The sequence below is a fragment of the Schistocerca cancellata genome, chromosome 4, assembly GCF_023864275.1.
Source record: "Schistocerca cancellata isolate TAMUIC-IGC-003103 chromosome 4, iqSchCanc2.1, whole genome shotgun sequence".
In the NCBI taxonomy this organism is placed as follows: Eukaryota; Metazoa; Arthropoda; class Insecta; order Orthoptera; family Acrididae; genus Schistocerca; species Schistocerca cancellata.
Genome location: NC_064629.1, coordinates 523,056,215 through 523,069,841, shown reverse-complemented (window position 1 = coordinate 523,069,841; position 13,627 = coordinate 523,056,215). Strand labels below are relative to the sequence as shown.

The 13,627-nt window shown below is 40.1% G+C and overlaps 1 protein-coding gene across 1 annotated transcript in view; it reads left to right on the top strand.

The window, feature by feature from the left end:
* The window catches only part of LOC126183298 (lisH domain-containing protein ARMC9-like), a 242,578-nt gene that overhangs the window by 37,895 nt on the left and 191,056 nt on the right, over window positions 1–13,627 (top strand). Inside the window, exon 6 of the mRNA XM_049925137.1 lies at window positions 1,304–1,358. Coding sequence (XP_049781094.1) covers window positions 1,304–1,358 — 55 coding nt within the window. The remainder of the gene's footprint in view (window positions 1–1,303; window positions 1,359–13,627) is intronic.

The following is a 13,627-nucleotide window of genomic DNA, read 5'->3' as shown; positions in this document are numbered from 1 at the left end:
TACACGTTTGCACACATAACACTTGCCTCCTCCTGCATTGCTGTGGCCACTGCTTCCACTGACATTGAATTAATTCGTTTCCTCCCTCTACCAGGTTGCACACCAAAAGAACTCTTCTTTTCGAATTTCCGACTCATTTTCTCCAGACCCACGGCAGTTGGACCAATGTGTTTTTTCAAACCCTTCACTGTCTGGAACTTTTGCAGAGTGACGTGTGCACAGTCATCAATCTTGTAATACAGCTTTACAAGCAGAGCGCGATCCTGCATCGAGACAGTTGTGGCAGACATCGCAGACGCAAAAGGAGGCAAATCCGTGTACCTGGCACGTTTATACCTACTTCAGTGGGTCGTGCGCGTGACAGGTGTTTTCATTTATGTACTCTGGCACATACAGCGCCATCTGTTGATAAATTTTCACATTCTTTTTTTTCTTCTTCCGTATGTTTTCCCTTCCTCTCGGATAATATTCTGTTGCAATTTGGCGTCATTCTGTCCAGTGGTGTTATTTCTACAGTTTTTTGAAAGTTTAATTTTAATTATAATCACCCTGTATTTACAAGTCTTTATCATTTACTGCCTCTTCATCCTGGACCTGCCTGTACTTGTATCGTACAGAATCTTCACTGGTGACTGATGATAATTTTTTCTTGAGTGATAATCTTGTTGCACTCTTTGCAGCCTGAAGCTTATCGTTTGAAAAATTATTATAGTAACATGCTTTTCCTAAAGATAAACACTTCATTTTACTGATGATCAAAGCACTCGTGGTTCCTGTGTTTGTTCTAGGTTGAAATTCAGTACGGTTTTTCCTAACAATACTAAGAACACTCTCACAGGCAGCATTACTATGCAAGCACAGGCGTGCTCAGTGATGGATATTTTTAAGGCCTTGATGTGTCACACATAGCAAATATTTTGTACCAAGCAGTATCAGCTCTCTCTTCCTCCACCATTCCAAAGTCATCAGACTGGTATTTTGAAAACTCCAATTGTAATGTGTGTTTTTCACAATCACTCAAAACATCAGGAAATAGCTCATTCAGCTTTGAGACAGATGATAAAGATTTTCTTTTCCTGGATCCAATATGTGTAACTTCTAAGTTTTTTAAGAAGTCGTCATGTACTGGAAAATTTTTCGTTTGACATAAATGCATAAGTTGATGAAAAATCTTCTGACATCTTCATAAAATTTTGTAACTACCGAGTTTTCAAGCTTGGTATGATGAATGTAACTTGTACAATGACAATATCTTCATACCCTTTGTGATATTTTTTTTTTTTTTTTGAAATTTTATTTCCAGCAGACTACCAGAAGTACGTACTGCAGGAGAACTGATAAATCTCACAATCAAATCTGTGAGTAAGCCATAAGAAAAGAAAATGTAAATTATTTTCTTGGTCATTCAGAATGGGGCACACACTAGATAAGTGAGAGTTGTTTACATTTTTTGAAGTTTTCTCATTGAAAAATTTTGCAAGTGGTTCGCACTGTTCAATTATTCTTTCTGTTGATTGGAGCAGAGAGAGTGATCTTGTACAAAACATACTTCATTATTTTATGAGGTTTAGTGCTATATATATTTTCAGAATGTTTGAAAGAACACTGTCTTTTTGAACTCGCAGAAAGCAGATGTCCATTACAAATTCTTCAGCATCAGAATATTGTAAGCTTTCCACACCTTTTTTTGCACCTAAATGAGGCAGGTGGCAAGAACAAGACTGAATTCTTGTGTGTGGTTGAACTTTCTTCAAAATAGTAGCAACTCCTTTTATATGTCCCACAACTGTATTTGCATTATTACAGGCAAATGAAATGCAATTTTCCCAGGGAATTCATTTTCTTAGCAGTTTGCCACTCAAGAGATTCAAAATTTCTTCACCAATATTTAAACTGGAGTCCAGCAAGGATAGTATTGTAGTGCTCATCTTCCCCTGTTTAATATCAAAGTAAGTAATGACAATTTGTTATAGTTTCACATCTTTAATGTGTGTCCTACCATCGGTTGCAAGAGAAAAGGGGTTTCCTTTTGGGGTGGGGGGGATAGGACATTGAATGGGCCGACTTGGAGCAGGAGAGGCACCACAGGACATTTTAATTTCCATTGTCTATACTTTTACAAATAAATTCATAAGACTTCGTCAGCATGACCAGAAAGCATTCAGGATTTGCACTATAGCAGTGGAAGTTCAAAAACATAAGTTTTTTTAAATGTGAAATTTCACCATTTTTTTCACTGCATTTGTTGCTATAGGTACACTTTTCTTCATAAGTGAGAGAGATGCTTCAATAAATTTTGCATAGCATACAAACCGTACTTACAGGTCTATGAAACTCTAGAATTTTCCGAATCTATTAAAACCTGTGGTAAAATTTGATATAATCAACTGTAAAATTAGTTTTTTTCTGAACATGAAGTTTAAAATGTAACAGCTCATTCATTTTTTTCATAAATTAAATAAATTGTAGTGTTTCATAAACCTGTAAGTGTGGTTTGTATGTTGCGTAAAATTCACCGAAGAATCTCTTACTTATGAAGAAAAGGGTACCAATGGCAACAAATGCAGCCAATAGTAAGTGAAAAAATGATGTTTGCACAGTTGAGCAGCCAGACAAATGGAGACCCACAGTGAGTCCCCTTTGACACTGTCAGGTGCTGGTAATGCTGTCTCACATGAGTATGCAGCATGTCTTGTCCTTCACAATGATCATGCAAAATCTGAGACTGTTCACACCCTATATACACCCTACAAACCTGGTAACAACTCTAATGCACTCTGGTGGCCATTCTGCATGTTACAGAGAATTGCAGCTGTAATCATTTACATATCTGCCATAGGTCCGTACATGCACAAAGTGACATTGGCCATGTCTCTTCTGTGCGTCAGTTTGTTAGGCTGTGTATTTTCAGGGTTTGTTGCAGGTGATGCCTATAGAGCTCAACTTTTTCTAGTGTGTTCAAACTATTTACCTGTGGGGCAGCGCATTTAAGTTGGACCTATCGAGTGTTGCGTTGCCATCCAATGCTGTCTTATTGCTATGCAGTGCAATATGCTCCTGAAGTGGAATTTTGAAAGGTCTGCATGTATGACCTGTATACAGGGTGATTCATGAAGATGTGCAAATATTTTAATATGTTATCCTACAATTAAAACTAAAGAAAAAAGTTCATATAAACATAGGTCCACAAATATTTGGTTACAGAGTTATGGTTAATAAAAGATTTTGCCTGAAATTAAGCAACTTCGCTAATATGAAGCCATTGCAAAACTGTACAATGTTAAAGTAAAGCACGATTTCCATTTATTTTGTTGTTATTGATCTGGTGAATCTAATAAAACATATTCCAGACGTGTATCTGCTGTAGTTTTCAAGAACATCCAGAGAAGCAAAGAAGTAATTTCATAAATTTTTAACTTATTAACTACTTGGCCCAATTTGTTATTTAAATTCCAGAAAATTGCACAAAGTTTTCAACAGAAGTTGTAGAGAATTTAATTTTAGAAAAATGATGGTAATTACATTAACTAAAACTGTATGAATGTGTCAGATAATCTGCTGTTGTTAATACCATAGCACACATGAATTCATGTTAAAATGGAAAAAACAAAGCTCAGTGTGGAGGAAGTTGTACAATGTTCATACAGAATAAACACCATATTGACGTATTCATCTGTCATAAAGTTGAAAGGCATCCCTATTTCATAAATAATCTAAAGACTGCAACATTTACTATGTGCTTTCACTTAAATACACTGTTGTTATTATGTTCTTTCACTGAACAATACAGAAAACTAACTCATTTTAAGGTTAGCAAACGACTGAAACAACTCGCTAACGGTTGCCAACAATGATATAAACATTTCTACAATCTTAATGGAAAGTAAACAAATTTACTTGTGTAATAATCTTTGCTTCTCTGGATGTTCTGGAAAACTACTGCAGATACATGTCTAGGACATGTTTTATTAGATTCACCCGACCAATAACAACAAAAAAAGAAATGGAAATCTTGTTTTACTTTAACCTTGTACCGTTTTGCGACTGCTTCATACTAGCGAAGTTGCCAAATTTCAGGCAAAATCTTTTATTTGCCAAGATTCCGTATCTTTTGCTCTCCAGTGCTATGCATTCAAAGATTAGGTGTGATGCAGTTTCTTCACCCTCATCACAAATCCTACATTTAGGGTCCTCTTCCATTATACCCATTGTGTATAAGTGTTTTTTGAAGTTCCCATGGCTGGTCATCAGTCCAGTCATGAGTTTGATATCTTTCCTGTTCAGTCCCAGGATTACAGAGCTTCTTTTAAAACATGACTTGAGCATCATTACCTTACCACGTTTTTGTTTATGGACCTTGGTCCAATATCCTATGTGCTGTTTCCTAAGCCAGTTCCGTAGTTCTAATTTGATCATAGCCTTGGTGATTGTCAAGACAGGTTCCGGTCCAATAAATGGAGTTTTTGCCCCCATCCTAGCCAGTCTATCGGCTTGTTCATTGCCACAGTTCCCTGAGTGCCCAGGGACCCACACTAGGTACACCCTATTGCTTCCCCCTAGCTCCACCAGAGCCCTGTGGCAATCTGCAACAATATTAGATCTTGTCGCAGGAGCTGCCAATGATTTCAGGGCTGCCTGGCTCTCTGAATAGATGTAGATGCTAGGGCCATTGTTGCACCTATTCATATTCTCCTCCACACATGCCCTGATTGCAGTAATGTCGGCTTGGAATACAGAGGCCAGTTTCCCTAGATAGATGCTGCTCTCCAGTCGTGGCTGAACCCCGTACAATCCTGCCCCAACGCCTTGATCTGTTTTCGACCCATCGGTGAATCAAATGATGTCCCCCGTATGGTGTCGAACTGTTTTCTCCCACTGCTCCCTACTTCCAACTATTATGTTGTAAGGCTTGTCGAAGCAGTTTGGAGTTGTTACATATTCGGCGGGCATTTCCCCAGCCATACCTATATTTACCTCACTCACTATGTTAGTGTGTGATTCTGGATATCCGAATGAGACCCAGTTTTGTCCAGTTTTAAGTCTGTATGGCCCAGCTGCTGCCTCCATCTTAACCCAAAGGTGAAGTGGAGGCATATCCAGCATGGCTTCCATTCCCGCAGTTGGTGTGCTGCTAATTCTGCCCGTTATGGCTAAGCAGGCCAGTCTCTGCACCTTAACAAGCTCTTCAGCAGCAACCCGCTGTTCTACCTTCTTCCACCACACTTCAGCCCCATAGGAGATCCTAGCTCTAACTACTGTGGTGTATATCCAGTGCATAACCCAGGGGCTTAGGCCCCAGTTTATGCCACAGGCCCTCCTAGTACTCACTACAGTGCTTTTTGCCTTGGAGCAGATACTCTTAATATGAGGGGTCCAAGTTAGCTTCTCATCGAAGTTTACTCCTAGATATTTCACTGTGCCCTTCACAGGTAGAGTTTCATCGAAGAGATTTAGATTCCAATTTGCTTGCTGAATATGTCTCTTCGTAAATGGCACCACAACAGCCTTCTTAGGATTAACTCTCAGATCCTGATTAATGCACCATTTTTGCACAATGTTCAACCCTCCTTGTGCCATATTCCTGACTGTGTCAGTGAATTTGGCAAGTATTACTATGACAAGGTCATCTGCGTGTCCTTGGCAGAAGCATTGTCTGGAATTTAGTTCCTCAATGAGTTCGTTCACCATTAGATTCCACAATAGAGGAGACAAAACTCCTCCTTGTGGCCAGCGTCTAGTGGTCTTAATTACCATCTTTTCATTCATCATGGTAGCCTCTACCTTCCTTCCACTAGGCATGGCTCTGGTCCACCTACATATAGCGGACCCCAGGTCACGCACCTTTGCTGCCCTTACCATGGAATCGGAGGTCGTGTTACTCAAGGCCCCCTCGATATCCAGGAAGATGCAGAGGGCTATTTCTTGGAAGTGAAGTGCTTTTTCCACCTTCCCGATGAATTGGTGGAGAGCTGTCTCACATGATTTACCTGGTTGGTATGCGTGTTGGTTCAGGTGTAGAGGGACCCTACTTAGCCTCCTCTCCCCAATGTATACATTAACCAGTTTTTCCAATGTTTTGAGAATGAAGGACAACAGACTGATTGCTCTCCCCTGGCTTTGGAATGAAGACAACCTTCACTGCCCTCCAAACATTGGGAATGATTCCTACTGCTAAGCTAATCCTAAATAGCCTGCATAGGATTCTTATAAGCTTTCCTCCTGCCTGTTGCAGGAGAGCTGGAAAAATTCCATCTGGGCCAGGTGACTTGAATGGCTGAAATGTTCCCACCGCCCCCTGGAATTTGTTGAAGTTCACACACTCCTTGGCCAAGTCCCAGTCCTCTCTTCTAGTGTCTGAGAATCATTGTCTCTCTGGGGTCACATACTGTACTGATCTGTGTTATCTGGCATAGCATATTCAGGAAAGTGAGTTTTTGAGGAGCAATTCCAGCGTCTCATGTGCTGTCTTTGTATATTCCCCATCCTCCTTCATCAACATACCTCCTGGATTAGTTGGTACTCTAGTGAGAATATTGTGATGCCTTCCAGGATGCCTCCATTGCTTGTCTTATTGCAAGATTGTAACTGACAAGGACCTCACAATATTTAGCCCATTGTCCTTTAAGTCTCGCAATATTAAACAGTCTCCGTACCTGTTTTCTTTGCATTTCCAGTTTGTTATTCCACCAAGGAACACTCCTATTTGTGCACTTCCTGGTGATTGTGCAGTTGTCTTGATATGAGGTCACTATGGCAGAGGTAACAGCCCCTGCTACTTCCTCAAATTCTACTGGCTTCCTTTTCGTGGTTTTAATTTCTGATAACCCTAAGTCAAGGTCCCTCCTATATGTCTCCCAGTCTGTTTTCCTGGGATTTCTATAAGTCATGGTCTGTCTGATTCCCATTTCCACCTTGAATATAATGTACATGTGGTCCGATGAGGATGGCTCCAACACCACATGCCATTTTTTGACATAGCTAACCATCATCATGAAACCAAATGTTATGTGAATTACTTCTTCCCTTCTGCCATTCATGAATGTAGTTTCATTGCCCCTATTCAGGACCTTTAAGTTGTTAGCTAAGAGGAATTCAAGAAAGTACTCACCTCTACTGTTGGTGTCCTTGCTGCCACACACTAGGTTGTGGGCATTGGCGTTGCATTCCACTGGCAGTTGGTCACCTTGTCAATGGCAAGTCTCTACCAGTCTCCTCACCTCCAAGGGAGGGGGAGAACTGTCTCGTAAGGTAGGAATGCTGAGGCCAGGACAATTTCCCTCGTGATAACTTCCTCACATTGCTGCATTTTGATGGTCACTAAGTCCCTAGAGCAGAAATCCATCATTGGCATGAAAGAAATGCCTTTTCTAACATAGATGCATGTTCTGGAGTTTCTTAGATTTCTAGCATAGATCAGCTTACCTCCAGTGCCTCCGAGGCCTGATACACCCCCTTTGTATAAATAGGGTTCTTGTGTCAGGACCACGTCCACTTCCTGTCTCCCCAGGCAGCGGCTCAGGGCAGCAGAGGTCCCTTTATTGTGCTGCAGATCAATCTGCAGCACCTCCAGGCTCCGTCTTACTGCCATCTTTGAGGTCTTTGAGAACCCTGACGGTGACCTGTGAGAACCCTAAAAACAGTTTCAGGTCCTTCTCCCGCATCACCTTCAGGGACTTCTTCTCACCAACCTCCACCACCAGGGTTCGTCCTTCTGGAGCAACCTTCCGGTTAATCACTCTCCAGTCTTCTGTCGGGACTTTTGGGTTCTGGCCCCCTATTTTCCTGAACAAAGTCTTGGGAGAGACTTCCTTAAGGATCTTGGGTACCCACAATGATATCTTCGCGGTCTTAAGAAGCTCCGGTGCCGTCTTGACCAGCAGCTTTGCATCTTCCCATGGGGATATCATGGGCACCTTGTCCTTGAGCCATTCTACTGTGTGCACCTCCTCACAGACAAAGATGAGTGCACCACGATGTAGATAGACCCTCCTGAAGTTGGGACCTGGGCCATCGTCCCCCCCCCCCCCCCCCCCAATCTTTTCAAAGAGGACCATCTGTACTAGTTCCTCCTGCTGCGAGGTAATGGTCACCAGTGGATAACCTTCCTGGATAACTGCCATCCTAAAAACCGAGACTGCAGTACTGTAGGTCTGTTTCCCTGTTTCTTGCCTCGTTTTTTTTCTGGACTCTCTCATCCAGGGAGGAGGGAGTCTTTGATTCCTCTCCTATCCGCTAACTACCTGTCTTTGACGTTGTGGGGGTCTGTGTGTCCCCTTCAACCTGAGACAGTTTTTTTCCTGGGGTTCTTGGGTTCTAGTACCTTTACTTCCCTCCACTTGGGTTTAGGAAGCCATTCTTTTCCTTCCTTTTCCCTCTGTTCTTTAGTAGCTTCCTCCTTTGGGCCCCAGACAAGCCTTTGATCTTAGTCTGGTCTATCTTCTCAGTTACAGTTCCCACTTCTGGCTCAGGTCTAGACCCTGATTCAGTAGTGGAAGTGCCATCCATTGGTTCTGTCCCCGATGTTTGGGTATCTGAGGTCTCAGTTTGCCCCCTCAGTTTCTTTTTCTTTTTCTGCAGTCGTGTCCATGTTGGTCCCACGAGAATTGGGGATCTAGAAGGTCCACACCACAAATACCCCACGCGGTGTAAGGCTAATTACTCAGGGAGGTCGCCCGGTATCCCTGAGGCTCCGTTTACGACACATCTTCCCATGTGCCACGCACCCCTCAGCATGGATCACATCACACCTTGGGTTGGGTCAGGGAATAGGGTAGGACTAGGAGTGGATAGGGAAGATGGGCCATTGTGGGACACTCTTCGTCTGATTCATCTGCTGAGGCCTTTCAGGCAGTAGGTCCTCTACCTTCGGCATAGCCCTCAGCTTCCCGCGGATACGCAAGCCTCTCCGCCCGGACGGACAGTGCTTTGTCAAGGTGGTGTTTGCTGGAGAGGGGACCTGTGTTTATATGAACTTTTTTCTTTAGCTTTACTTGTAGAAAGACATATTAAAATATTTGCATATTTTTGTGAATCACCCTGTATTGCTGAGGACTGTGGCTGCATTTTATTTTATTGTCATTTGGTTTCCTGTATTTAGATTTTGTCCTGTTTACACTGTGTTTTCATGGAAAGTAAAGTCTTTCACTTGCATGGAAAGCTACTCTTAATGCAGTTTTCAGACATTGCTGAGCTATTACATCAGACACAGGTTCTTTTCATTCCATTGGCAGTTATTTTTCTGATGTCCCTCATTTAATGCAATAGTATCTGTTCTTCATGTGTGCTGTGTTTTTAATTTTGTGACATCTGGCTGGTAATCAAACTGTTGTTTATGCTTACTTACTTGAGGATAACTATCTCTTTCTTCTGTGCACATGTAATGAAAATTTAAGTAATATGTTAAGTGATAACCCTGAAATATGCGATCTTGTGTTATCAGGTGCCAGTACTTACAATAGAGATCGGTGATTGTGTGTTTTCTGTAGAGACCCTATAGGTACGGAACTGATGGTTGTCATTCTCTTTAGTGATTATTGTACTAAGAAAGTTAACTTTAATTTTTGACTGTGAAATTTATCGTGGGCTGAAATGTGCAAAGTTTCACAGCAATTTTTTTAAAATTTTCTTTTCTTTTAATGACAATATCGAATTGACGTACGTGTAATATTATATAATTTTCTGAGCTATCACCAATATAGTGCTGTAAATGCTTTAGGCTTCTGTTAATATATTTTGTAGAAATGGATGGAGATATGCCTCATAAAGTGTAAAACACATTACCATATGGGCTTTGGCACATATATTAACTGAGTGGAGAAAATTCACGCGGGGACGGCACTAACATTAAAGATCATATATTGCTTTTAATGTGTTTGTATGAGCACTATGCAGTGGACACACGATTAAGGCTTCTTGTGAAGAAATGATTGATCTTACATATTATATCTTGTACAACTTCACTTTAAGATTCATGAGAGTTTTTGGATGGCACAGATTTGATATGAACTGGTATATATATCAAATTCAAGTATGAAACTTCCTGGCAAATTAAAACTATGTACTATACCTAGACTCTAACTCAGGATGTTTGCCTTTTGTGGGCAAATGCTGAGAGGAGGGGTCATGAATTGTGCTTGGGTAACTCAGTTGGTAGAGCATTTGCCCACGAAAGGCAAAAGTCGTGAGTTAAAGTCTCAGTCCAGCTCACAGTTTTAATCTGCCAGGAAGTTTCATATCAGTGCACAGTGCGCTGCATGTTAAAAATTCATTTTCTAGATTCAAATGTGTTTTCCACATAAAGAAACTTGAGAATACAGTAGGTGTCAAATTCGTCGATGACGGACCCAAACTACTTTAAGGAGATCTCAGAATTAGATTTGGTAGTGTTGAATAATACATTGGTGTGCAAAACTGGAGTATGAAAGTAACTTTCACATGATTTGTCACTGCCCAGTAAGATAGCTCGATGAAACTTGGACCAGACATACGAAAAACTGCTACACTGTAGTACAGAAGGTAACTGAAAGAAATACACAATGAGAACAAGAACAGAAATGACACTTTTATTCAAAGACTGTAGTTACACTGAAGTTACTGTGATTTATGAAGGTCCCCTGGAAATTACAAAAGGTGGCACATGGTTTTTAATAGGGTGTCTTATCACTACGGATGACAATGCATCTCTGCAACTTGCACCCATGCTGGCTACAAAATTGGTAATGAGTTCTTGTGGTAGGGCATCCATTCCTCCCTTTGTGTAGTTGACAACTGCTGGATGGTCATTGATGCATGTGGACATCCCACGCATGGATGATGGGATTTAAGTTGGGGGCTGGGCAGACCAGTCAGTTCGCCAAATATCTTCTCATTCCAAGATCTCCTCCACATGCGCTGTTTGATGCGGTCGTGCATTGTCATCCATAAAATGACGTCATGACTGAATGCACCCTTGAAGATGCACTTGGGGAGGAATAGTCTCACAATAGCGTTGACTGGTTCGTGTACTGTGTTCAAAGATTTGGAGATCAGTACCCTTATCCAATATTATGCCTTCCCATACTATAACATGTGGACCACCTAAATGACCACGTGCAACAGTGTTCTGAAGGGCATTATGTGTTCCCACCTCTTGTCATATAAGGGTATGTCCAGCATTGTCAAACGTGAACTTTATCATCATCCTTAGAAGCGGTTTATACAGGTGATTAGATTATATGCTCTAAAAAGCTGCTGCATAAACACTTCATTGGTCCACTTAGCTTGTACAGACATTTGAACTGACAAAACCAGACAGGTGCTCAAACTACTGTTGTCAAAGTATATATAATCTAGTGAGTGGTTTCCTGAAAGTATGGAGATATTTTGTGCAACTGTAGATGAAGTACTTGGGAGAAAGTACGCTGTAGCCCACCATCAAAAACCCAAAAGGCAGGTGTCATCATGGTGAAGCAATTGAATCTTGCTTGATCAAATCCATAAGCTCCATGAAGATTAGACTGAACAATTTTTTCAAAAAAATATTATTTACTATGCTTTTTACCAAACTTATTGACCAACTTACGCTATTAACATTTGGCAAACATTGTGCATATATAGTTTTTCATATACACATGAGAATCATCATCTGGCACAAAGCTTCCTTTGCTCATTTAAAGTTTGCTACAATTGCACAGGAATAATACTCCGCATTAATCTGTAGATATTTTGGATTAAGCATATAACTTGTTTCCTATCAAGCCTAGGTTTCTTCTAATGCACAGGAAACCTCCATTTCTGTAGCTTAACATATTTCTTTAGGAGTCATTTACTGTTACATTTGTTAATATTATTCTGCAGACTTGTTATAACTGAACTATGATACTTAACTGATGGATTGTTAAGGTCCGGAAAGGATAACCTTTCAGTGTAAGTATTTATTTTTGGAAAGCGTGTGGCTTTGGACTGTTACTTCAAAATATTGGAAGTTAATCATGTTAATTTAGATGGTAATAAGAAATTTTGTGAGTAATTGTATTTTAGTTTAATGGGTAAATGTATGTTTTATTATGTAGGATACATGGATTTCAGACCTAAGAGCCAAACTCAATCAGTTCCTGTTTGAACATAGCTGTGGACCAAGTGTTGCACCACAGTTATTACAAGTATGCAATGTATTCCACAACCACAAGGAAAACAGCAGAGGAACCACACAGTCTGTGCTACTTTCCAAATACCAAAAGTTGCGGCGAAACTATAACAGCTTGCGATCAGATCATCATAATCTAATTGGTTTGGAGCAACTTTTTATATTCCTGTTTTAAGGAAAAACACACTGTGGCTTTGTTGCACATTCTATTGGTATTTATGAGTATGAAATGACACAACCTCAAGTATGTCTTATGCACCATGGTTTAGAAATGAAATAGTTGCACAGTGTTTGATGTTATGTTGCACAGATTTCTATTTATATGTGCATGTGTAGAAATTGCTCTTTAGAAGAAATTACTTAAAAAATAAAAATAGTGTTTGGTTCCATGTTGGTTTATATCCATACACTCCTGATCATTGAAATTAAATGGCAAGAAAGAAAACTGGTGACTAGTCTCAATTTTTATATATTTACCTGTTATGCATCCCAGTGATGAAGTTTCATCTTGAAGAGAAAATTTGTCTATTTAATTATTGGTGATAATAGTGTCAGTTACAACAAAAGGTGATCAGCATTCATATTTACATGTAATATCAATGCCAGAAAACAATCAGTTGTGACCATATTTTGGCTGCAATGATTGCATTACATTGGTGAGAAATCTCGCAGTTCCATAAATGTGTAAGAAAGGTGCTAGGCATTAAGTAATTTGTGAACTTTGAGTATTGTGGGTCAGTGATCGGATTTATTGGTACCTGATAAAGGACAGTTTGTGGGGTAATGAAGTACTGGTGTCTCGACCTACTGTAGTTAATTATATAGAGACTTACATTTGGCTTGGCCATGAACAACCAATCAACACAAATTTGGAGGACTGTCAAAGGTACATAGTTGAGGCTAACACCATCTTGGCAGCTAGCAAGTGTTAAGAGATGTTGCTCTGTAAGCAGTTGACCAGTCAATTTGGTAACACATTCTTGATTACCATACACTGCACATTCATGTAAACTAGATCATACATGGATTATCACAGAATATACTCTATATGCACCTGTGTTTAATAAGAATTCATCATCAAAAGACAGTTAAGTCAAAATAGTCCTGTTAGCTTGACAAGTTTTAAGTTTTACCTTTCCCTAGTGTCTGACATAAATTTGTTTGGTGTCAGCTGCATAAGGCAACAGATTCATTGTGAATGGTGTCAACAAAGCTGATGATTATTGTTTAGTACAGTGTGTATGTAGTTGACAAGAACATATGGAGTAAATTTCGAGAAACACACTACAGATTACAACATTGCACGTTTTTCAAAACAGTGCTGTCATCTTTCAAGATGAAAGAACTAGCCATTTTGCACATCATTTGGTAAAATGGTACATTATATAAAGTGGTCCAAAATGTTTTTAACATGACATTCATTGCACAAAAATGTAAAAAAAATTCTGCAGGTCACACACATTATGGTGACAGCCTTTAGACTTGTAGCTACCTTAGCAGATA